Source organism: Sciurus carolinensis, chromosome 10 (genome assembly GCF_902686445.1).
Source record: "Sciurus carolinensis chromosome 10, mSciCar1.2, whole genome shotgun sequence".
In the NCBI taxonomy this organism is placed as follows: Eukaryota; Metazoa; Chordata; class Mammalia; order Rodentia; family Sciuridae; genus Sciurus; species Sciurus carolinensis.
Window position 1 is genome coordinate 81,678,261 of NC_062222.1, and position 25,325 is coordinate 81,703,585.

General features: G+C 36.8%; 1 protein-coding gene across 2 annotated transcripts in view; it reads right to left on the minus strand.

Moving 5' to 3' along the window:
* The window catches only part of LOC124994096 (alpha-fetoprotein-like), a 42,383-nt gene extending 19,696 nt beyond the window's left edge, over positions 1 to 22,687 (minus strand). The window contains exons 1-12 of one of the 2 annotated variants that reach the window (XM_047565796.1): positions 22,584 to 22,687; positions 21,411 to 21,461; positions 21,099 to 21,150; positions 20,809 to 20,950; positions 18,929 to 19,140; positions 16,129 to 16,261; positions 13,472 to 13,569; positions 12,380 to 12,509; positions 8,713 to 8,864; positions 7,132 to 7,264; positions 5,022 to 5,119; positions 1,807 to 1,945 (exon numbers count right to left, since the gene is read on the minus strand). In XM_047565796.1, coding sequence (XP_047421752.1) covers positions 1,807 to 1,945; positions 5,022 to 5,119; positions 7,132 to 7,264; positions 8,713 to 8,864; positions 12,380 to 12,509; positions 13,472 to 13,569; positions 16,129 to 16,261; positions 18,929 to 19,140; positions 20,809 to 20,950; positions 21,099 to 21,150; positions 21,411 to 21,461; positions 22,584 to 22,668 — 1,425 coding nt within the window. In that variant the 5' untranslated portion in view covers positions 22,669 to 22,687. Of the gene's footprint in view, positions 1 to 1,806; positions 1,946 to 5,021; positions 5,120 to 7,131; positions 7,265 to 8,649; positions 8,865 to 12,379; positions 12,510 to 13,471; positions 13,570 to 16,128; positions 16,262 to 18,928; positions 19,141 to 20,808; positions 20,951 to 21,098; positions 21,151 to 21,410; positions 21,462 to 22,583 lie in introns of both variants that reach the window. The other variant, XM_047565795.1, reaches the window with a different exon arrangement.
* Positions 22,688 to 25,325: the final 2,638 nt, after the last annotated feature.

A 25,325-nucleotide genomic window follows, 5' to 3' on the forward strand; every position in this document is an offset into this window, starting at 1 on the left:
TTAGCCATTAAAATGAATGACATTCTGGTATCTGCTGATAAATGGATAGAAATGGAGAATATCATGCTAAATGAAATTAGACAAACTCAGAAACCCAAAGGTCGAATGCTTTCTCTCTGTGCAGAAGCTAGAGTAAAATAAAGACTGGGGAAAGAATAGGTTAACATAAATAACCAATCAAATGTAAATTAATGGGTGAGTGAAAGGAAGTCTAATAGAGGAAGGAGAATGGGAGACTGAGGGAGACAGGAAGAAAAAGAGGATGGAAACGGGGGCGCGGGGTGGGGGGGCGGGGGGAGATTACATTTAAGTATTTTCAAATTCTAGTTTCTGCTAGTTCCACCTGGATTTCACTTTGGGTAAAACAGAAGAGTGCCAGGTGCAGCCTTATCCTTATCTTTGTTCTTCCTCCTCCTGTCATCTTCAAGTTGAGTTCACTTTGACCCCATCTTCAGGTCTACCCAGTAGACTTGATAGACCAGTGTTGACTGGGGCAGGAATTTCTTACGTTTCACCAAATTAGAATCAAGCCTCAAGTCAACACTACCTCTAACTTAACTCACATGTAAGGTTGGTAGCTGCAATTCTCAAGAAGCTCAAATCCAATGTCTTCCCACTTTTTATAATTGGACATCTGTAACCAACCACAGAACTTGGCACATAGTAGATGCTCTATGCATATTTGTTGACTGAATAACGAAAGAACTTGGGAATCCTGTCTGCATTTTCTTGACAGTTTTAGAACTGCCACCTTGCCTTCCTCCCAGATTGGTTTTGGGACACCTATATTTACCTGTATGCTGTCTAGAAGCTTGTTTGTTGCTCCCACAGAGTATACTGACTACCCAAATTCTCTGTCTCTTACATATGTAAGGACGAAATAATTAAAATCAATAAACATTGACATTTAATGTATGGTTTATTCATTGTAGAAGTAACCAAAGAGATTGCCCCAAACTAGACTTTAGGAAAACACAAGTCTAATCAGAAGAATTCCTCAAGGTAGGCATGATTCAACAATAAAAATATTGTTTTAAAAAGAAGGCCGGGCTACATAATATTTTTTCAATCTACAATTGAGATAAGGATACTTTATCAAAATAAAGACCAAGTTAGTGTAGAGGATATGATCCACCATGCACAAAGAGTAGAGAAAGCTATTACCAAATAAGAATTCAGAACAGTTAGGACAATACTGCTAGAGACCCAGGAGCTAAATCTCAGAGACATGAGCATTCTGTCCCTGGAGGAATTTTCTCCATTGTGAGGAAGAAATAATTTGTCATGCATCACTATAGCCTGAAGGAAATATCCCTCAAGACCACCCCTGCTTTTCCTTTGATTCTCTTTGCACTATTAGTCATATAATATTCCGGGAAAAAGGTAGCCGACTTGCACCAGTTATTGCTACCATTGAAAAGACATTGCTCATTATAATTGAACACATTTGGGTTCTCAAAAATTTAATATTTGTGAGTATGATTAGAATGAGTTAGTCTCAAAGACTATTTTGAAATTGTTGACAAAATCACTTCAGTCTTAAAAATCCAAACAATAGGCCCTAGGATATGATCCAGGGAAAAACCTTGTGAATCTAATATCCCCAAAGTTAGGGAGGTGACAGTCTTACCCTGCTGATATTTGAAGAGAATTAGCATTAGCTTACCTGCAAGAATTTCCCCTGAGAAAAGAATTATGAGGCTCCATTGACAGTTTATGGATGTCCACAGAAGTGAGATGAATTGCTGGGGATTAGAGATCAGAACTTTCAAGAGCAGGCAGACAAAACGTCACTGATGTACTTACAGAGTCCTCAATACAGACAAACTGTTGCTGGTCACTTTGTGGGCAGCATCTGGAGGCCGCAGCTGCCATCTGCTTCGTGAACACAACCAACTCTTGAGCAGATAGTTGTGGGACTTTCTTAGTGTAAAGGATTATGAGCCTAAAAAAGCAATGTGCTCTTACTGGCAATGGTTACACACTGAAACATCAATTCGACAGAGTTTTCCCCAATATCTGATATCATCTCTGATTTAGGAGGAATAAGATATTAAACTAGACTTAATTATATTACTTTTGTCAAATGGACCACTGGCAAATTGAATATACCTGAAGGTCTCTTCCTACCTCATACACTGCTCTACTTGAAACCACCTTTTTTTCTCATCAAGGACACTGTGACAGCTAACTTGAATGACTGTGAAATCATACCTAGAGTAAAGAACTTCTGAGACAAATATATGCAGTCATCTTTAGTGATCATCTGCCATGTGGGGAAATAGGGGCTACAGTAACCATTAGGAATCAAACCCTGTTTTCAAGGGACTCACACCCTAGTGAGGGAGATGGACAAGTACATTCAATGTGTGGAGAGTGCAGAGTACTGTAGGTTCTGTCAAGACAAACAAGAAATTAAAAAGAAGAGGCCCAATTCTATTGAAAATAAAAGAAGAATTATCCTCTCCTCCTTTTTCTTAGAGTATTTACTATAGATATCTTTATTTTGTATTCTGTCTTTGAAACTCATGCAATTTTTTTTTTTAACTAGAAACAACTTTTTTCCAACTTTATGATCCAGAAAGGCCTTTCTTAGGGACCCAGAAGCCATCTGTTCAAAATGCAAATATGGGAGATATACCCCTATCTCCATGTTTTTGTGGGAAGGCAGGAGCCTTGCTCCAAGTTGCAAAACTACCTCCTCTCTTAAAGATATAAGAAGTTAAGAAGTTTATTTTTGTTGTTGTTGTTCTGTTGTCATCTTTGTTTTTGTTTTATCTCTGGATGAAGTCACATAGTTATCACAAAAGGTCACCTCAATTATCAGATAAAGTTAGGATGAACTATGTGTGACCAAATGGTACTGTCAAGTCCTCTCACTTGAAGACTAGTTATTGTTTATATGAAAACATGTATGCAATGAGTTGTGTCTGCTTTAGTGTATTAAGGGAATGAGATTTCTTTCTGTCATTGCAATCTCTCTGTGGATGGCCTGGGATGCACATCATATTTCCATTTAATATTTATTCTATAAAAATCCCACTAGTTTATTTTTCTGCTACCTTTGAAGAGAGGTTTTCTGGGTTGGGAGATGTTGTTTTTAATTATATTTCACTACAGTACACAAAAGATGGCATCTAATCCCATCCTAGGGAACTTGGAGAGGTGGCCCTGAGGAACTGACTTCTGAGCTGAGATCTGACAAGGACTCTGAGAGAGCCAGGTGAAGAGGAATGAAAGTCATGAAGTCACCAACTGTAATTTGGTTTGTTTTTATTTGATTGGAGGTTTGGGGGAAAAGTGCAAGACAGAGAGATGTAGGAGAGGAAGAAAACTTAGTTACACAATCGATCTGATTTACATTATTTTAAAGATATTTTTGTTACTTTATAAAGAATGGATTGGGGATGGGCAAGGGCAAAGTGAGGGAATGGAATTCCAAATTCTGACATTCCAGGTAAAAAAAAAAACTCAGGGCCTGAATTAGGAGAGTGCTGTTTAGAATAAAAAAACATGGAAAGAGATTTTAAAAGACTCGACATAACTAGATGCTGAAGACAACACAGAATTAGAACCAATTACTGTATCTACAGTAGAATGGAGTTGGAGAAGAGTGTAGTTTATATAACATCCAATGAAACCAACAATCTAATCATGTGGTTATCAGAGGGGAGCCCTAGACCACAAGTATCAGCATTCCTGGGAATTCGATAGAAATGCAAATTCTCAGACCCAACCCAGACTCACAGAATCAGAAACTCTGTGTTTTAACACATCTTTTTACATTTTGACATATCCTAAATCTTGAGAACCACAATCTAATCCTTAGGTTGAGCATTAACAACTGAACACAACATAAAAAGAAAAGTAATAAACCAAAAAAGTATTTCTAAGTGAGCCAGAAGACATTTTGTGATCCATTATTTTGGACACTTGATTTAAGCTCAGTATTATGAGACACTCTATCAAACTATCAAACTGAAGTTTTCTTCAATACTTTACATCTTAATAGACTATTACAGTAAGATCTTAAAGATTCCTAAAAATTGGCTTTTGTTTTGTGACAACTTAATCTTTGAAATACCAGGCTTTCTGTACACAAGAGGGGTGTATGTTCCCTCTGGCAAATAACTTATAACATTTATTTCTTGGTGGTGACAAAAATATTAAATTTGCTTGATGAACCTGACTTGAAACTGACAAAGGGACCCTAGATTAGATTTCTGTTGCAACCTGAACTCAAAATCACTGGCAAAACCCCAAACTAAACATTCAAATGTAAGGAAGAGACTCCTGTGAGATTTCAAGGGGACAATAGGCCCTGCCTTGTTCCCTAACCTCTGGACATTGACTGGCATCTGGAGACCTGGTCTGGAAAGCAATGTAGAAATACCCAAAGTTTTATAGTTATCTGTCTTAACAAAGCAAAGGACAGGTTATTTCTATGTAATTTTTATTTGTACAAATTAATTATATATAATAGTGGGTTTCATTGTGGGACAACTCAAACATGCATATAATGTACTTTGATCACTTTCACTCTCCAGTATATGCCCTTACCTCCCCCTACTCTTTCCCTATGATTCCCTTCCTCTCTCCTATTGCATTCGCTTCTATTTTTCCTCAACCTGTGAGATTTTTAGGGTTGGCTGCAAATCTTGGCAATTCTCAGTATCAAGAACAAATAAAATTTTTAAAAAATTTTTTTAAAAAAGCATTAACTAAGCAGGGTGTGGTGGCACATGCCTATAATTCCAGAGGCTTCAGGAAGCTGAGGCAGGAGAATCACAAGTTCAAAGCCAGCCTCAGAAATGCAAGGTGCTAAGCAACTCAGTGAGACTCTATCTCTGAATAAAATACAAAATAGGGCTGGAGATGTGGCTCAGTGGTCGAGTGCCGCTGAGTTCAATCCCAGTACCAAAAAAAAAAAAAAAAAAAAAGAAAAGAAAAGAAAAGAAAAAGAAAAAAGAATTAACTAAGGGTCACTAATAAGCACAAACCTGAATCTCTTAGAGGCATACCTGTCATGGAAGTTACTATGGCCTAATTTCTCATATAAATCACAGTAAGTTTTTACATGATCACGGCTTTCCTGTACCACTCGTTGGAACATCTCTTTCTGAAAAATAGAGATAATCAGTGTTTCCCTATTGGTTGCAAATATTTATCTTCAGCTGAGATTGCAAAAGCATTTCTAAAAATATAACATAAATGTTTTCCTAAACCCAGAGCCTCATTAATGAGTTCACAAACCTTAAAATTCATATCTTATTGAAAGAGAAATCACCATGTATTTTGTGGCAAAGATGTGGGACAACAAGATTGGCATCTGGATTCCCTTGATATAAACCCATTTGTGGGTTTAACTGGAATGTTCTACAAGCTCAAGGCAAATTATTCATCATGTCAAAGAGAGAAATGCAGAGGAAGTTGATAAATTTGTTTGGTCTGTGCATGTATGTCTATTGGTTATTTTAATAATATAGCCTTTTTACAAAAGCAGCACAGATACAGATATATACATACAGAAATACACATATGTGTTAAGAAGTCATGGTTTAATAAATAAGTCATGCTCAAGTTGTGAACATGCTGTAAGTACCCATCAAAGTGAATTAGATGGAATTTTCAGAGGCAATGGCAAATTCAGTGAATTCTTGAACCATGCAAATGAGATTCTAGTGAGAAGATACTGATTCTGCAGGCTGAACTCTTTAGTAGGAACATTGATCATCTTTACTAGTCAAATCTAATCTACCTTATTCTAAAAGAAGTGATTGTTATAGTAATAAATCCACCCAATGTGCAAGCAGTTGACCTTGATTTTATTCTTAGCACTGTCTTTACTACCTGTGTGATACAGGCAAATCATTTGAGTCTTCTGAAATCAGTATTCTTGTTATGGTTTAGATATGTGTGAGACAATGCAAGAAAGTTTAGAGGTGAAATGATTGGGTTATGAGAGTTTTAATCTAATCAGTGCCTTAATCCTCTAATATGTATTAACTGGGTGGTAACTGTAGACAGGTAGGGAGTGGTTAGAGGAGGTGGGTCATTGGGGGTTGTGCCCTTAGGGGTTATATCTTGTCCATGGAAAGGGGAGCTTTCTCTTTCTGCTTTCTTGTGGAGCCATGTCCTGAAAAGTTTTCCTCCACCACACCCTTCTCTCATGATGTTCTTCCTCACCTTGGGCCCATAGCAACACAGTCAGCTATCTATAGGTTGAGACCTTTGAAACCATGGGCCCCAAAATAAACGTTTCCTCTTCTAATTGTTTTTGTCAGGTCTTTTAGTCTCAGCAGGAAAAAAAAAAAAAAAAGAGTAAAAAAGTTGACTAAAACAACTCTCCTTTATACAATGTGCTTGGTAATGTAGGCATTGCCTATCATGCCAGGCTACAGGGGCATATATTTATGATCAAATAGTTGTAAGCTTTACTTGTAAAGCTGTTTTGTAAATTCCAAACATCCATGCTCCTGAAAGTTGCTAAGTACAGTTATTACTGTGAAAACCAAGCAGGGATGCTATGAGCTGCTTCCCTCAGGAAGCTAAATCATCCTCCCTGTGCTTTGGAGAACAGAGAAGTCTCAGGTGTACCTGCTTGAGGCCAGAGAGGACAAGACAGGCCTTTGCACCCCCAACCCTAGACCTCTGCAAGTGTGTAAGCCATTGATCAGAATAACAAAAGACAGAACCGCCTTGGCCATGGTAAACCAAAGATAACTCATGCACCTAGGAAAGTTTGTTAGGCCACCAGCTTTTCTATATCAAATGCACAAGAGCTCTACCTGTGAACAGTAAGGTTTCTGGCCTGGAAAGGGAACATTTTCTACAACTGCTTAAGCGGTAATCTCCCCATACACAAATGGACTGTACTCTCAAGCTACCTGCTACTGTGCTAGGCACCATGCTATAGTCACTTAAAAAAGGAGTTTTGGGAAACACAGTCTGTAATAAGGTAAGATGTTACAGCCTTGGTTTCTAAGGAAATCCTATTTCTTGTCTAGTGCTTGCAATTAGCTAGAAAAATTATAATTATCTTACGAAAATGTGGCACTCTAACAGCACTGGAATTTTTGCTTTGTTTGTAATCACTTATGAGAAACACATTTTAAAAAGAAAGGAGTTTACCGTGTGACTATAGCATTCCAAAGGGTTTTCCAATTTACAACACTTTTCCAGTAAATTTTTATATTTTGCTTCCACTCTTAAAATCACTGGAACTGCCAACTCCGGATGTCTTCTTGAATATTCATAGAGAAACCTGTATCATGTGAAATAAATTGGAAGGTAAACAATAAAATTCAGAGACCATGATTTACTTAAAAAAATTACAGTTATGAAGTTTAACTAACCCTCAGTCATTTAGAAACCTTGGGAAGGTGGCAGAGAAATTTTATTTTGAAATCAGAAAACCGAATCAATAAAATAACATGACATTTCACACAATAATGAATGGCAGATTCAGAACTTAATTCTAAAACGTACTTGTTCACTGGTAGCTTCTGGTTCTGAGTTTCTACTTACTTTCAATGAAAATTAATTTCAAGTGTTTGGGTGAGAAGACATTTTCCCCTGTAATCTTTGAGGCTTTTTTTTTTTTTTTTCCCAAAGAGAGTACTCTTTAGGTGTTGAATCACTATCTTCCCCTATTTTTCAAAGAAGTCTTTAAGTGCAAACAGTTTATTCATAATCTACACATTCATCTCATTCACAAAAACAAAATTGGATTTTAGAATATTTTCAAAGGAATTACAGAATTATGAAGGAGCTTTTGAAGTTACCTTCTCCAACCACCTCAAACCCTGGGAAATCCAGTGATTTTTTTAACCTACCATTCACAGCTTATGCGTGTCAAAGCTGGCATGCAACTCAGGGCTCTTAACTCATAAGTCCTTATGCTTTTTCACTAGGACCCGTGCCTATTGATTTTTCAGTACCAAATTCTACTTTAGGAATTTGTAATGGGTACATTCAGATAATGGCATTTAATTTTATTAGTCAATATCAAATATAATTGTGGAAATACAACTGAGGTCATTTTACAATAAACTTAAAAGAAAACTTCAATTGTCCATTGTTTCCCAAAGTGACTTTGAAAATATTTCAATTATACTGCAAGATCATCTTGATACCATGTATTGAAATCAGTTTGCCTTATGCACAAATTAACATGTATCTCTGAATGGACATCAAAAAGGTTAATACCCCTATTCTCTAACCTTTAAATACTACACCATGGATTTGAAAGTGGGTATTAACTAGAATAGAAGAGCTGGCCATGTATAGTAATCTGAAACTTTTGCTTATCTCTAGTCCCTATGAATAAAGTTTGCAAACACTTGGGTGTTTTTGTTTTTTAAATTCCTATATTAGTAGAGAACCTTCAAAAATGAAGAGATTTTTAGCTTCTCTCAATACAGTAGACCAAACACTCCAAACCCACATTCCCAAGTAACTGGCTGGCTGGACCTGAATAGCAGTTGCCAACTCTGGACTCCACAAAGCATTTCCTTTTGGCCTAAGGTCCCAGTTGGCCACTCAATTCTGTCACCAACTGGATCCTATCATGATTCAAGTTTGTAACCTCTCCCACAGAATTTATGTATACATATTCCATCCCTAAGATTTTACAAAAAGCTATATTACTCTTGTAGAAAGTCATCCTGGTTGTCAGTGAATTGTTTGCATACAAATCGATCTTCTGTAAACCTGCTGAGTGGCAGGGACGAAAGGTCAGGTTTGTCCTCATTTTCTGAGTTGATAATGCATTCCCCTCGGAATGGCACTGGAAGTTCACAGCACTGACTGATCTTGCTGGATAGGACAGTCTGTTTAGAGCAGGTGTAGTTCATAAGCTGGCTCTATAAAACAGACAGGAGGAGGACTTTTTTGACGACTTCATCCTGTACTTATTTATTTTGCTATTAGTAGAAAACCAGAGGAAAAATTGATTTCTTAGAGGGATTTATCTGTAGAACAAAAAGTTCATTTACAGTGACTCATTTTAGAAAGAAATACTCACCTACTTGACTTTACTCAAGTGTCACAGTTCTTTTTAACATCTAGCAAAGAACATATGAGACAGACTTTATTATTGTTTCTGTGTTTAGCCTCCAAAACACACAAATGAAATATTTTATCATCTTTCTATATTGTTGTTCTTTTGAGGGATTCCAATTTAGGAAGTATTTTGTCTCTGAGTCACATCACAATTTTTCCTTTACTATATACATTCTGTACTACTCTCACACATATTTACTTATACACATGCAAATAATCGGGTGTGTATAAATAAGCTAGTCTCCAAACATTTAAGGAATTCACAATCTGACTGGAGAGTCAAATAATTAAATAACCACCCTAATACGTTATAATTTTAGATCCTATAAGAGAAATACATACATGATTCTTTGGAAGAAAAAAGAGAAATTGGCAATTCAGACTAGGTGGATGTCACAGTGAAGATCTTGAATGATTTGAGTCTTAAAAGTCAAATAAAGTTAATTTGAAGCAAGTGAAGAGGAAGAACATTCTGGAGTTATTCATCATTATATATAAAGAAACTTAACGGTAAGAAAGCATGAGATATTTGAGAAATGACATAGGTGTAGGATGTTTGGAAGTTATTGAGAAAATTTAGTCAAGGAATGACGACATCTGAACCAAATCAGTGATAGGACAGACTTAAGAGCTACTGAAAGGTAGAATTTAAAATATTTTAATAAACAATAATTAAGCTGAAAGCAAAGGGGAATGAGGGAAAATAATCTAGAATATAATATGGGATAAGGTCGATGACAGTATAATTTGCAGAAATTGAAATTCAGGGAAAAGATCTGGTTTGAGGAGTGTGGTTAGGGGAAGGCAGAGGGCTGGGGTTGTGACTCAGTAGTGGAGCACTTGCCTCGCACATGTGAGGCACTGGGTTTGATCCTCAGCACCACGTTAAAAAGTTTTTTTAAAAAATAAAGGTAGTGTGTCTATCTACAACTAAAATAATGTTAAGAAAAAAAAGAATCCAAAGAATTTGCTGTTGGGTATATAGAGTTTAAGATGATGTAAGGCATCTATGAGTCATCTACAAGGAAATTTCCTCCAAGCAGTTGGGGGTATAAATGAAGGGCTCAGGAAAGAAGAATAGAAGAAAGGTACAGATCTGAGAGGATTAACTTTAGTTGAAACTAAATTAAGGGGTCAGGTGTGCCTCAGGGAGAGTGCACCTCAGTTAGGTAAACACCATACCCTCAGGGACTCAACAAACACAAGGTCATCTCTCTCCAAAAGACCTAGGATGGAGGAAAGGTGCGTGCCCTCTAGGCAGTAGTTCCAGGAATTTGACTGACAGAGGTTTTGCCATCTCCAACTGGTGCCTTCCAATGTAGCCTTCAGCATTAAAATCCACCAGGTATTGGAGAATATTGTAGGATGTAACCCAGGAAGTTTCTATGGGTCACACCTAGAAAAGGCATAGACCACCTCTGAACAAAACTAATTTTGAGACAGGCAGGAAATATAGTTCATGGCCCAGCAACCACTCTGACTGGGAAAAGGAGCCTGAATCCTTTGCTGAACAACTAACCATGTCTAGCAGTACATCTATAGGTAAGAAAGAAGACCAGCTGACACTGTGGCTCACACCTAGAATTCCAGCAACCAGGGAGGGTGAGACAGGAGTATCACAAGTTCAAGGCCAGCCTCAGCAACTTAGCAAGACCCTGTCAAAGAATAAAAAATAAAAGGCTGGGGATGTTGCTCAGTGGTTAGCACCCCTTGGGTTCGATCCCCAGTACACAGAAAATTAAATAAAGTCGCTAACACATCTGTCCAGAATACAATTTTTAAAGGGTAGTAAAAAAGGCGGAAAAAAATTGATGAATGAAACTGTAAGAATATAAACATTTCAAGATGAAAAATACTTCCTACCATCTATTGTGGAAAAATAATTATTGCATTGATTGACAGCTAAAGCCATAAAGGCAGCTATCTTCACTTTGCTGTTTCCTGGTTCTGTAACTTTAGCAAGTTGCTTCATCTCTTTGTACCTCAATTTTCTTATCTATAAAATGGGGATAAAAATAATACTTGATATGGCTATGGGAATTAAATGAATTGGTATTTCTTAAGATCAAAGAACAAAGCCTAACACAAAGTAAACGCTATAAAATGGTTTATCAGATAAAAATAAGCCATAATTATACAATCTTAGAATGTTGTTCCTATAGTGCTATGAAGTCAGGAAAAGAGAGAACCTAATTGAATTGTGCTGAGTATTTGATATAAAGAATATTAAACTATATTAATTAGTCACTTGATTTTGAAAATTAGTGTTCATTATAGACATACTGCTTTGTGAGTTGATGTGATGCCATGAAATAAAATGGTAGGATGTAATGAACCCTACCAAAAATAATAAATAAATAAAAACCTTCTTGTACAATGTTTACAGCAGCACAGTTCACAACAGCCAAGTGATGGAGTCAACCTAGGTGCCCTTCAGTAAAATGGAGTATTACACAATGAAGTATAGTAACTTAGCCATAAGAAGAAATGACTTTATGACATTTGCCAGTAAATGGATGAATCTTTTGCTAAGTGAAGTAAGTCAATCCCAAAAGACCAAAGATCAAATGTTTGCACTGGTATGTGGAAGATAACCCATAATAGGTGGAAGGGGTGTCAGAGAATAGAAGTTCAGTGGAGTAGACAAAGCAGATTGAAGGGAAGGGAGAGAGGATGGGAATAGGAAAGACAGTGGAATGAATCTGACATAACTTTCCTATGTACATACATGAATATACCACAGTGAATCTTACCATCAAGTACATCCATGAGAAAGTAATTTTTAAAAATAACTATAAGCAAATGGCATAATGATCAATATAGGGAAGGGATGAGGTCGTGGAGAAAGGAAGGGGTACTGGGATCTGGACTAGAACATGATATATTCCATACTTTTTTTATTATGTCAAAACGGATTCTACTGTCATGTATAACTAAAAAGAACCAATTAAAAAAAAAACTAAAAAAAAAAAAGAAAGAAAGAAAGAAAAAGAAAGGAATAGGGACTGAGGGTTACTTAAGTGGTAGAGCCCTTGCCTAGCATGTGTGAAAGAACCTGGGTTTCCCCAATACCACGGAAATAAATAAACAAACAAGCAAATTAAATAAATAAAAATAAAGGAAGTAAGAAAGTAAAGAAGGAAGAGAGGAAAAATTATTGCTTGAGCTGGGAACAGAGAGGAAAAAGATACTATTCTGCTGATAACATTGAGAAATCATCTTAATTTTTCTAGGTCAATTATTTACCACTGTACCATTACTTAAGAATTGTAAGGTTTTTAAAGGCTAAAGTGAGTTTTCAGAAGAAGTTTCTTACCCTACCAAGAGCACATGCTACTGTGTTTCCTTCACAGCAGGTCTTATGCAGATTTTTAACATCGGTGGTCAATTTGGCAATTTCAGAAAAATTAGCTTTAGGTTGTTTTTTAGTGAGCAGAACCAATTCCCTGAAAAGAAAAATAAACACATTTTAAACAGTATTTTAAACTTTATTATTTCTAAAGTTAATTCTAGTTCATCAAGTTACCAAAAGAACAGAAATGTATTTGCAAACGTGAAGAGAGAACATCACAAATGCATTCTGTTTCTTCAGTGAGAGTAACCAGAGATCAAGTCACAGAAACAGGCAATAAAAAATCATGTAAAATATGGCATTTTTCATCATTTTAGCGGTCTCTGAAAGAGTGTAAGTTGCTTAGCTAGGCAATGAAAAGCAAGGTTGGCTAGACTTGGAAATGTCTCTGACCTAGCTTCAAACTTAAACCTTTTCATCATCAAGACAGAGATTGTGAGGCCTGGGGACCCTTATTTCTGTGGACAAGGAGCAACTTCCCTGAAATTTCTCTGGTCCTGCTGTGGAAGAACTGAGCTCCCAGGAAGGACATTGTTGCCCTAAATTGGGGAAGAAGGTCATGTCTTCAGAGGTCAACTTGGACAGAAATACCATCTAGACCAGCAAGGAGGCAGCTGAGCAGCATCGAATTCTCCTCCATCAACACCCTCAAAAGCACTCTTCACTTTTTCTATTGTATGTGGTGTTGGAGCCAAAATCTTTCCTGTCTTCCAAGAGAAATGAATATCTTTTGTCCTCTAGCCTTTACCAGGCTGAAATTTTCAGTAAGTGCCTTTATCTGAATGTCGGAAATCTTTGGTGCACTAAAGAAGAAAGGAAGGGATTTAGGCAGACGGGATAACCTGAAGCAGGAAATGATGGGGGCATTTTGGTATTATGCAATTTCATCCACAGCCCGTGTGCTCTATTTGAACAGGCAAGTAGCACATGTTTAGAGAAAGATGCCAGGTTTCTATCGACATTGTTAAATGAGGGGTAAATGATTTTTCAAACAAGTTTAGTCAAAAGAGCTGACCCAAGAGCAACAAAGTCCACAAATCCACATAGATAACTTACACTGCTTTCGCTACTTTGTGGTTGAATTTAATGCCAATTTCACATAAATGATGGTGTCTCAAAGATATTTCTCTAATATATTTTCGGATGGGTTCTAGCTATAAAATAGAAAAACAACTCATCAAACAAATATAGTGGTAACAGAAAAAGTTAATCTCAGCATTAGTGAAAACCAAGGAAACAAAAATAAATATTATGTATCTTCTTGAAATCAGAAAGTCTTCCACTGAATACCTATAAGAGGCCAAAATGTAAAAGCATTAACATGGTTTTCTTGTGAAATTGAATTTTGCTTCCCCAGAGATAATTTGTCCCAGAACCTCAAACATTTGGAATATAAATGAGAATAAGAAAGTGAACAAACAAGAGCTGGGAGAGTCACTAGAATAAATTTCAATAATGTCTTACAGTTGTTATTTTTCTTTTATCAAAGTTATTAACCTTGTCATCTTGGACAAGTCTTACACTGCTTAACTAAAATATGTCCAGTTTGCAATATCTATTAATTAACTTTTTCTCCAAATGTTCTTTTGTTTTTATTTTTTGCAGTCCTGGGTATTGAACACAGAAGCACTCTATCCCCACTCAGTCACATCCCCAGTCCCTTTTTTAAGTTTTGAAACAGGGTCTCATTAAGTTGTCCAGATGGTCCTTGAACTTGCAATCCTCCTGCCTGAGCCTCCCCATAAATTTGGATTACAGGTGTAGGCACTATGCCTAGTCAAATGCTTATATATTTTTTAATTATATTATTTTTATTTTTACAGACTGCATTTTGATTTTTTGCATACAAATGGGTACAACTTTTCGTTTCTATGGTTGAGCACAATGTACATTCATACCATTTGTGTAATCATACATGTACACAGATAGGTAATGATGTCTGTTACATTCCACCATTTTTCATGTGCCCCCTCCCCTCAGAAAACTTGAAATGGACACACCTTTTGACCCAGTTATCCCACTCCTTGGTTTATACCCAAAGGACTTAAAATCAGCATACTTTCCCTAAGGAAGGAGCAAGAATCACTAGGGACAGAAATCCTAGTAAGTTGCAACACTGTAAATATCACCAAATGAGGAAGAGGGGGAAAGGTTTCTTAGCTAACTTACAGCATCTGCTTGTGTTTAATACCCAGGGCCTTGTTATACAGTTAGGACAAATTTCCCCTGGAAAAAAAATCTAAGGTTAAAAAATTATGTAATTAATGCATGAATAAATGCAGGTTACCTACAAAATTCACCTCCTGGAGAAAGGAAAACCATCCTTCAGAAATGCTGGGTATTGAGATATAAGTCTGTGCATGATAACTGGCTTTTGATTTTTAATTAATAGAAACCAAAAGAAATAAAAATGACTATCTTGCTTAGGAATTCAGAACAGACTTCCTAAGAAACTGGAGTTTACCAAGAGGTAGGAAGGGAGGTAGGAGGTATATATAAATAGCTTCAAGGAAAACAGCTGCAATAATTGAGTAAGTAGCCTATGCCAAAAACATTGTTTAATTTAATTTCTGATAAACAAAGAAAAGCTCCTTAGGAGAAATAAAATTGTCCTATTCTAAAATTCTATGAGGTTTAGAGGAAAGGAGATAATTTCTCATTGAGAAGATCAAAGAAGACAGCAAGGAAAGAGTGGCACTGAATTTCGTCTTGAGGAATTCATCAAAATGATTGCAAAACTAATATTCATTTTCATCATGACTTTTGGAAAATCTGCCTGGTACCCCTCCAGTAAAATAAAGATGATCACTTCATGTTAATACTTAGAATTTTTAGTGAAAATGCAAAACTACCTTTATAATGGAACTACTCACTGATTTGCATCTGCTCAATGAAGGAGAAAAGTCCACATGAGTAATATTGCTTGTCAGATATATTTTCCAAAGGTGGCTACAACATCTCATACCCCGGGTTCTTACAATGAGACCTCAACAATCCTCCCATCAAGAGGAAAAGTAGGTGCACCATGCCCTCCAAATGGGTGAGGTTTCATAGTGTTTCCACTAGTAGAGTGTGGCAAAGGTGACTTCTGACACTAGATATAAAGGACCAACATTATATTATCGTAGACTTTATCCACCAGACAACACCTTGAAGCCTTGAGCTACGTGTCAGCAATCCCACTGCCCTCAGGTTCTCCTGCTGTGAGGAAGCCCAAACTACCGGTGGCAGAGAGGCTGCATTGAGAAACATTTGATATTTTATGAGAAAAAAAGAGATGCTAAACCAATGCTCAGTGCTTCAGCTTACAGAGTCCCAGATGTCTTCCAATGAAACCACATGAGTGATCATGAGCCCAAACTCCCAGATGAGCTACTTCCTGAATTCCTTACCCCCACCAAATTATGAGAGATAATAAAGTGACAGTTATTAAATTAGTAAATTGGGGTTGTTTTATTCTGCAGGAACAGTGACTGGATTATTAAATATTTATTAGGAAGTAACACCTATGTTAGATTATATTTCTCAAATCTTAGTGATCTTACTAATTACATGAATCACCTGAGTATCTTGTTAAAATGATTCTGTTTTGTAGAGAAGAGTTTCAGATTCTGCCTCTCTAACGAGCTGCCAGGGGATGGGTATACTGCTGGCCCAGAGTCAAACTTGCCATAGCAAGTCCCTAAATAATAGTTGGCCTGTGCCTATTATACCTTTATCTGCAGGCATTCCATTTTATCTTCCTCTTGACAACATGACTGAATAGCTGTTTTGTAGCAAGCAGACATGGTCAGGATAGTGGGTCCATATAAGAATGGATGCCTTCTAGAAATTTCAAAACTGTACCTGTAATTCAACAAAGACAAAATTTTATAATCTGGAATTCAAGAATAAATGTTGACAGGATTTTTTAAAAACAGGATTCATTCTAGTTCATTGACCTGAAACTTCTAGAAATGCATAGTATTTGAGATGAAGCAGCACTTTGCTTAAATGCATCATATTTTCACTATAGACAGATCACTGTGAGGTTGTTCAGACATTCCTTGAGTGTCCATGAAATGACCAAGGTCTGTGGGAAAAGAAAAATCAGTAATATAACCTTCCGCTTTTGTATAGAGTGGAAGGTAGAAAGGTCAACAGTCTAAACTGAATTGTAAATACAGGATTATACAGGTGCTGGAGAAGAAATAAATTTAGAAGAATTGACAGATACAGAGAAGTCTCTCAAGATCTTTCAGAAGTTCTTTCTAGACCAAGAAAGTTAACACCATTGCCCTTCAAGATGTGTCATTCGATATGTTCATTTGTTATTTAATTCCCAATAATCATTTCCTCACACTAGTCTTCAAGGCCTGTTCAAAACCTACCTGTACACACAAGCAAATATACTCAACAAAAGTCAACATCACAGATAGAAAGTGGTTGGATGCTCACAGGAATCCATTTTTTCTTCTTGTGTGCACAGGAAGACTACCTTTCCAGTCTTCCTTACAGTTAAGTTGACAGGAAACTGAATTCTGACTGACAAAATATGAATAGACATGCTATCTACCATTACTTGACTTAACCATTCATTTCTTTGTGAAATTCCTATCTTTCTGTTGAAAGTACATGTTCCCAGTAGTATAGCTCTAAGGTGGAAACATCATAGATTCCTCAGTTACCTATTGGAGGAGAACTGTCAGAATTTGAGGTGAGCTGAAAAAAACAACTGTCAGGTGTCAAAGTAGACAAGCACATATGGCTAGAAGTCATAATTGAAGTAATATTTACACCTTTAATCATTTTCTAGCGTGATATAAAACAAAACCTAAATTGAAGAAAGTGCCAACTTTCCTCTGTCCAATTTTTTCCCACAGACCAGGGTCAGTCAAGGATCAGGTAGATCAGCAAAGATGTGGAGTCAGCTCATTTCTGAGGGAGATTCCCAAAAAGACACCCAGGAGCAAGAGAAAGAGGAAGAGGGAAATGCTGGAGTGGAAAAGTCAGAGTGGAGAAATGTCTCTTTGAGTTTCTCCTTTCATCCCCTAGTAAAAAGATTTTAGCAGAGGAACATTGGGAATGCCTATGCAGAGGGACCTCTATAAAGAGGACTTCAAACAGAGACAGCTGAACTAGGGATGTAGCTGTGTGCGGGAGTATGGCAACCAGGGGGACCAAGTTCTTTACTGCAACACCCTTTAGATACACCAGTGTACTGGCTATTTCCCAGTCTGGTGCCAGGAAGGAAGCTATGGGATTGCCAGTTGTTGCATGTGAAACTGTGATTAATGATAACATATGCAATACTTTAATAAATGAGTAGCCAAGCTCATATTTGGGTTCACAGTTGGTGTCCCTTAACGTGAGGCATGCTGGAACTTGCCTGACTCCTTGGTCGCCTAGACCTTTCTCACTAAGTATCTGGGACAGCTTAATTTTTTCCCAAAGTTTCAGTAAGAACTGGGAGCAGAGTTTAAGCCACCCAGCATCCAGTTGCCTGTCTCCTCATTCGTTCCTGGTTTAGATTGAAATCTAAAATCTAAAATCAAATCACTGCTTCTGCACTCTATATCTAGCAATTAGGTATCTGTCTTATTCCTCATGTCTGAGCCTGACTTGATGAAAATGTCCAGAACTGCATTCTTTGAGAGTCAGAGTTTCATATTTCCCTGTCCTTTCCTGACTGTAAACCCCAATCACTTACTAGTACCCTCATCAGACTCATCAGAGACAATGCTGTGCCAAGTAGGATTCCAAATTATGAACTCAGCAACACATTTATTTGCTGGAGGGCTATCCACTCCACATGGGAATTATAGAGCCAGGATTTTTAAGTTGAAAACTCATCTCAGTTTAATCTACAATTACTGCTTATTTCTAGGCTGTCAAGGACAGACTTTCTCTCCATGCTGGCCAGATACCCTCCCTGCTATTCATCCACCTCTCTCCCCAGTGCTGGTCCCTATTACCTGGTCTCTGTTTCCACCACTCTGTTTATTATGATTTGCCCACTTGGCTGCCTCTTTGATTGAACCTTTCAATATTATTTGCTAGTGGTCTACCTAATCTAACCCTCAAGGAGATGAGCCTTTTACAGGTCCTATTCATTTTTCATTTATTTCACAGCAGAGATATGTTCATGTGTGTTGATAATATAACGGTAATTGTCATTCAGGGTAGAATACATATATATAGTTTCTGATTTTTACTTTAATTCAGTGTAATCAAACATTGTGCCAGGTGTGGTGGCACACAGGTGTGGTAGTCCCAGAGCAGCTCAGGAGGCACTAAAGCAACTCAGTGAGACCCTGTCTATAATAAAAAAAAAAATTAAAAAGTACAAAAAAGGGCTGGGGATGTGGCTTGGTGGTTGAGTGCCCCTGAGTTCAATCCCAGGTATCCCCCCTGCAAAAGAAAAAAAAAAAAAAAAACAAATTGTGTCCTCAGAGCAACTTAAATTTTAAAAAACTGTCTTCAAAATTGGAAAATACTCTTCTTTAAAGATAATGGCAAATAAAGATCGTTTACCTCTCCTTCGTGGACAATTGATTCTCTTTGTCCATTTCACAGATCTTCTCAGGCCTTGGACTTTGGAATTCATCCCTGTAATCTCCATCACCCTTTTTATAGGCTAAGAAGCACTTGAGCCTTGCTGTGATATTTGTATTACAACAGTCAGTGAACAGGTGTTTGGCAAGCATTCCTTGGTTGTTACAAATATGCTCTAGGAAGTTGATCATCTAGAGGAAGAACCATGACTTAGAGGGAGAGTATTATGTGATTGACACTCCTAACTGCAGGAAAGTCAAGAAAGTATTATATAGAAGAGGAAACTGAGTGAATAACATTAAGCTAGTCCAAAGGCATAGCTCTTTAGAACAGAAATGTTTTAGTTTAAAAAAACTTTAACCTAAATTCCCACATGTTGGACAGTAACCAAACAGAATTTTCCTACTCCCTTTTCCTATGCAATTATTTCATTTTCAAACAATTGAGTTACTAAAATAAATAAATATAAGCCAGAATGTTCAGGCAAGGCATATATATATGTGTGTATACACACACACACACACACACACACACACACACACACACACACACTCATCACTCTTCAAAGTAGAATGTGACTTTGGTACTATACTTCCATTCATAAGCCTTACTCTTACTCTTGCATTTTTCAAATGGTTTTTCAAATGACTTTATAACACCCTTAGAAAGATTTCTAGTTTTGTATCTCTAAATATTTGGGAAGACAAGCCCTGTGGAGAGTTCCTCACATCAAGTTGCTTTAATTTGACATACTTATTTCTAGAGCACTCTGTACATGCAGAATCAGTAACTACAGGGGATGGAAAACTTAAAAGGTGGATCCTAACAAGATGAAATTTAAAGGGCAAGGTATATTTGATGAGAACTATTCACCAACATATAGCTTTCCTTACTTCTAAGACTATTTAGTTTTGTTTCCGTGGGAACTTATTTTAGGAATTGAACTTTGAAGCCCTGTGTTTTAAATTGTTTCAAACATTCATATGGAAATACAATAATTCAGTTAGTTTTAAAATACTTTTAAGTGGCAGTGAATGTGTGGGATTCAGTAAACTCTAAGTGACATTTGTTTTCAGATGTAAGGGATAACAGCAGAAAAATGTCATTTTTTGAAATGGAAACAAGTAGAAATCACTATAAAATGAGACTGACATTGATAGAAGAATTTCATTTCAAATGTATTTCTAATGAGACTAATCATTTTTCTATTCAGAATCTAGTAAAAGATATAAATAGGTTTTAGCCTCAAGAAGATAAAGAAGAAAAATGATTTGTTTGCATTTCAAATTATTTAGCATGAAAATAATAGATCAAAATGTATGTTGCAGGAAAAAATGTGTGTTGTAATACCATGTAGGTGTTTATTAAGAATATCTTGAGGGAATCCCGATTTTGATGGAATTTACTATCACAAAAGAGAGACATAACTTATAAAGAGACAATAATAATTCTTTACTAACTTGGAAAACAGTCTATAGTATTTACTTCTTTCTTCTTTTTCATGTTCTCTCAGATAATTTTTACAACTAATATTTCGATTTCCCAGAATTCTTTATATGAGGATGTCAGACAGTTGTGTTCTAGAGACTCAGGCAGAGCAGCCAACAAGTTATCACATTGTGCTCAGGTTATAAATCCTTCTTTTGAGGACTTGGTTTTCATAATCCGGTGTCCCAGGATAAACTGATAAATTGTAGGTTTGTAAACCTCCAGAGATTATGTCTGAGCTGTGACTCTACATATTTTTGCCTTACAACCCCCTAACTAATTACAACAGCCCTCTCTTCATAACAACACCTCTTGTTAACAATCTAGTTTTAAAAAGAGGAAGAAAAAAAAGCAGTAGATGATTCACCTACCAACTGGTGAGCACATTCTGCAGCTGACACGTGTGATTCAAAATTCTTGCACTTTTCCGCAAAATCTAGTAACTGTTTAACCACAGTTTGTATTTCTTCATAAGTTGCTTTCTGAAGAAACTGAGCAGTCATAATGCTGGTACTAAAACATGTTGTCAAGTGTTAAAGATAGAATCAAACCCTTTTCCTCTATTGTTCTTAGTTATATCACTACTGTACCACACCCCACCCCCACTCACAAAAATGAATTTTCAAATTACAAACCAAAGAATATTGATGATAAAACTCACAGGTCTCTTAAATTCTCTTCCATATAATTCTGGATATTAACATGCTGTGTGGCTGAAAAATGAAATTTTATTTGCTGATATAATCTGGATGCTTGCAACCCCCCACATTCATTTATTGATGTCTTAACCCTCAGAGGAATGGTATTAGAAGGTAGGGACTTCTAATAGGTCACGAGGGGGAGCCCTTATAAGTAAAACTAGTGCCCTTATAAACAAAGCCCAAAGGAACTCATTCTTTCTCCCCAGTACGTGAGAATATAGCAAGAAGGCATTATTGGGTTCACACAAGATACCAAATAAAGGCGCACTTACCAGTTTCTGAATCTGCCAGCATCTTGATATTGGACTTCCCAGACTCCAGGACTGTAAGAAATAAATTTCTAATGTTTATAATCTTCTCAATTTATGGTATTTTGTTATGGCATTCCAGATGGACTAAGACATTTACAGAATACAAAAATTTCCAGATTGAAATCCCCCTTTAAATTCTGCAATCTGTTATTTGTACAATAACAAATTTCTAGATCTATTCTTCATCACCATAATGACTAAGAATGAATGCCAGAATATGTCTTCACTTGTCTTTAAACTGTTTTCTGTGAATGATTTATTTATATTCAAACATATTGTGTAGCTGAACTCTATCACTTGTCTACTAATAAGCTTCACAGAGTTATGCTGACACTTCTGAGTTAATTAAACTTGATGATTTGGTTATTAACCTCTTTAATTAGATGTTTTTAACACACCCACAATTAAATGTTAGCATTGTGAACAAGATTATAAACATTAACACCTTGCCAGACTTAATTTGAGAAAGAAGGTATCTCACACCTCAGATTTGCCCACCACCTCCATTTACATTACCCACTTCCCACATGTACATCTTCTCTACTGTAAACAGTGTCTTCCTTCTTTTACTAAGAGTTTCTAAAAGACTTGGCAGCCATCTATTAAATAAATAAACCATTATTAGTTGCTATATTAAAATAAGAGAGGCTTTAGAGAGAGCTATTCTGAGTTCTGCTTCTCTTTATAGAAATTATCTCAAGTTCTCTAAGTTTGTTTCTCTCTCTGTAAATATACCTATCACATGGGGTGGTCAAGATTAAATAAAAGTATGAAGTACTAAGCATAGGGCTAGCACAAAACAGGTACTAAATAATGAAACTTTATAATGTTATTGCTATTACTATTCACACTGTTGCTCTGTCTAAACTCATGTGTCCAATTTCCAATATTGGTTTGCATCTCTTACCTAGAATGGAAGTAAGGCTAAAGTGAGACGTTCCTATATGTTTTGCCTCAGTGTATTAATCTCTTTGTATTCACCTCATGCATTAATGTCTGGCAATTTTCAGTGACTCTACTGACAGTATGACTGATGAGAAAGATAAGTCTTTCCCTATGCACTTTCATAGTCATTATGCCTACTTGCCTTATCCTTATACCTGTGGTGTGTAGGTTGTCAGTAGGATTTCCTACCTGTATGTAGTAAACTTGTCTGAAGAATTTGACACCTAATGTAGCTAAAGAAAACAAGAAAACATATGGGTATAATAGTCTTCATTATTCCAGATGAATCTTTATGGAAGGTGTTCTGTCATTTGAGAGAAATGAAGAATTTATTTATATTCTTTTTGAGGATTTACTATTAACAATTAACTTCTGGCAAATATTTTTTCTAAGTTCACTATGACCCTAAAAAATTTGAGGAAATCCATGACAATGAAGAAATATTATTGATGGATTGCATTCATTAGTGACTACTGGATATTAAAAACAAGTCAGGTCAATCTGGGTTTTTCCAAGATTATGAAATGCAGGCCTTGTAATAAAATAATAAACAGGATTGGTAAATACTGCCTGCAATATCTCATTTCCTAGAAATTCTTGTTGACACGTACAAAGTTCTAAAGTGTCAAGGGAGACAGTAAACATGTATTTCCTACCTCAAATAAATAGTCAGGGCCCAAGTGTCAATGCTGGGCACATTTTCAAGACCCTGGAAAAAGAGGAGTTTCAAGTCTCACATGTATTGGGAGCAAACCCAAGGAAATGGGACCTAACTTACTGAATGTTTACCATGGAAGAAAGAAGCATATTTGCCTGAAAAACAATCCCCAAGTTTGTTATTTAGATTGGCATATGGTTGAGGATTCGGGTGGCCCTGTGTTGCAGAAAGCCAAGGTTGGCAAGGAGAAGATTATGTTTAGCCAGTTTCCACCATTCTTTTTTGGATCTTCTAAACAGTCCTAATGCTCAGTGTCTATTCTGTTATTCATCCTTAGAGTCATTTCCCTGAATTCTTCCTCTAAGCCTCCTGAAACTATCAGATGGAACTTTTAAACTAAGTCCCATTCTTTGGGTGAATGCTGCCAGACTGTTACCCACTGAGGACATGACTAACTGATCAGTAAGCTCTTCCTCTATGAGCCAAGCTCAACCTTAGAATTACTTGAGCACAATGCTGGAGGCAGCCACTACTGATGGACTGGAGTCAACATTGAAGGAGAGAAAACACATCATTTGCATGTAAACTAATTCTTCCTTAAAAAATAATAACTGGCCAAAATTCTCCATGACGAACTTCGTTTCAGAAACATTTGCAATCACTAGGATGAGGTTTTTGAAGATGCAAAAATACTTTAAGTCCTTCATTAGTGATTTACAGTAGAAATCCAGACCTTAGGAAAGAGAAGTCATGGGGATTATTTAAGTGAAAACAAGAGGATGGTTTGTGGGATACCATTCAGTAAAGTCTACCGAATTTGCTTTTTAACAAAGGAAACTCTCCAGGTTGGCTTTTAGGTTAAAAAAAAAAAAAAAGGAAGGGTATACAAGTAAAGGGTATACAAGTACAAGGCTTAGTGATGATTTTTAGATTTGCAGATGAAATCTAATTCTTGCTCAAGTTATAGAAACAGAGTTCAACAGAACCTTAGAAAGACTAGGACAGGATCCCTGCATCTCACCAAAACCCTAAGTGGTAACTGTTCAGGTGCAGGTAGTCTTGGCACTCACTATTGTGCCATATGGCTTATCACACTTACAAGCATGTTATAGAACTCTTCCTGTGTCCAGGTATGTTCTATTTATTGGTATGGATTCTGGAAAAGTAATACAGAATGAGTTTGACTTGCTCTCACTGCAAATCTTCTCTTCTCCAGGCAAAATGTGTATTTTAAATAAACTGTTCCTTTACCTCCTTTGCTCACATCACACTGGTTACCTGAAATTTTTGTGAGTTCCTTGGCATGGAAGTGGAGAGAGAGATGTATGGCAGGTTCCTCAATGATGATAAAGACAGGTGGCAGAAGTTTCCTGGATCCAAGATTTTATATCTGCTGCTTTTGGCATAATCCAAAAAAGCAGAATCCAACAATAGGTATGAAATTGAATTAGTTAACTACGCTCTTCTCTTTCACTTCTGTTTATTAAACCTATTACCTATTGTTTCTACTTTCTTCCTTATTTTCACCAGTAGAAAAAAAGGAAAAGGACAAAATAGCTTCATGAATGTCTCACCAATTACCTGCTGACCAATGTACTGAGTTAAATGGGAATTTAATTCCTTTCTCTAAAGCATTTGTGGTGTCATGGAAACAAGCCATGAACTCGTAATCATTCATTTCTTGAGTTCCCCTCTCCACTGACAGCACTGTTAAGCATTCATGGCTCCGACCCACAATGATTTCATTGTGGCATAGAGGAGAAAACACCACTGTTGCTGGTGACTTGGATGCCCCTCTGAATAACACAGTTTTAAGGCATGCCATATGGCCATACTGAGGAGGTAGTGTGAACAGTTACCAATATTAGAGGAAACAGACCCAAACCTTGGTTCTACCAATTACTAGTCATATCACATTGAACAGATTATTTTATCATCTCAAATCTCAGGTTCCCTGTGTGTAATATGGGAATAAAAATAAAACCTACTAAGAGAGTGGTTGTGAATAATGACATCATGCAAGTGAAGTACCAGGAACAATGTTTGATTGAAAAGACTGAATAAATCCTGTGAGTAGAAGCAGCTACTGTAGCAGTAAAGGTGCATGCCCTCGTGGCCCATTTCCTGGCAAGGAAGGAGCCACTAGCACTCCACCCACATAGAGCCTGTACAGAGTTCTGACTTCTAGGGAATAGGTCAGGTGAGGCCAGTGTGCAAAAGATGTTGACAGAATAAATGGATCATGATGGCTTAATTTTGGTCATGTTGATAGA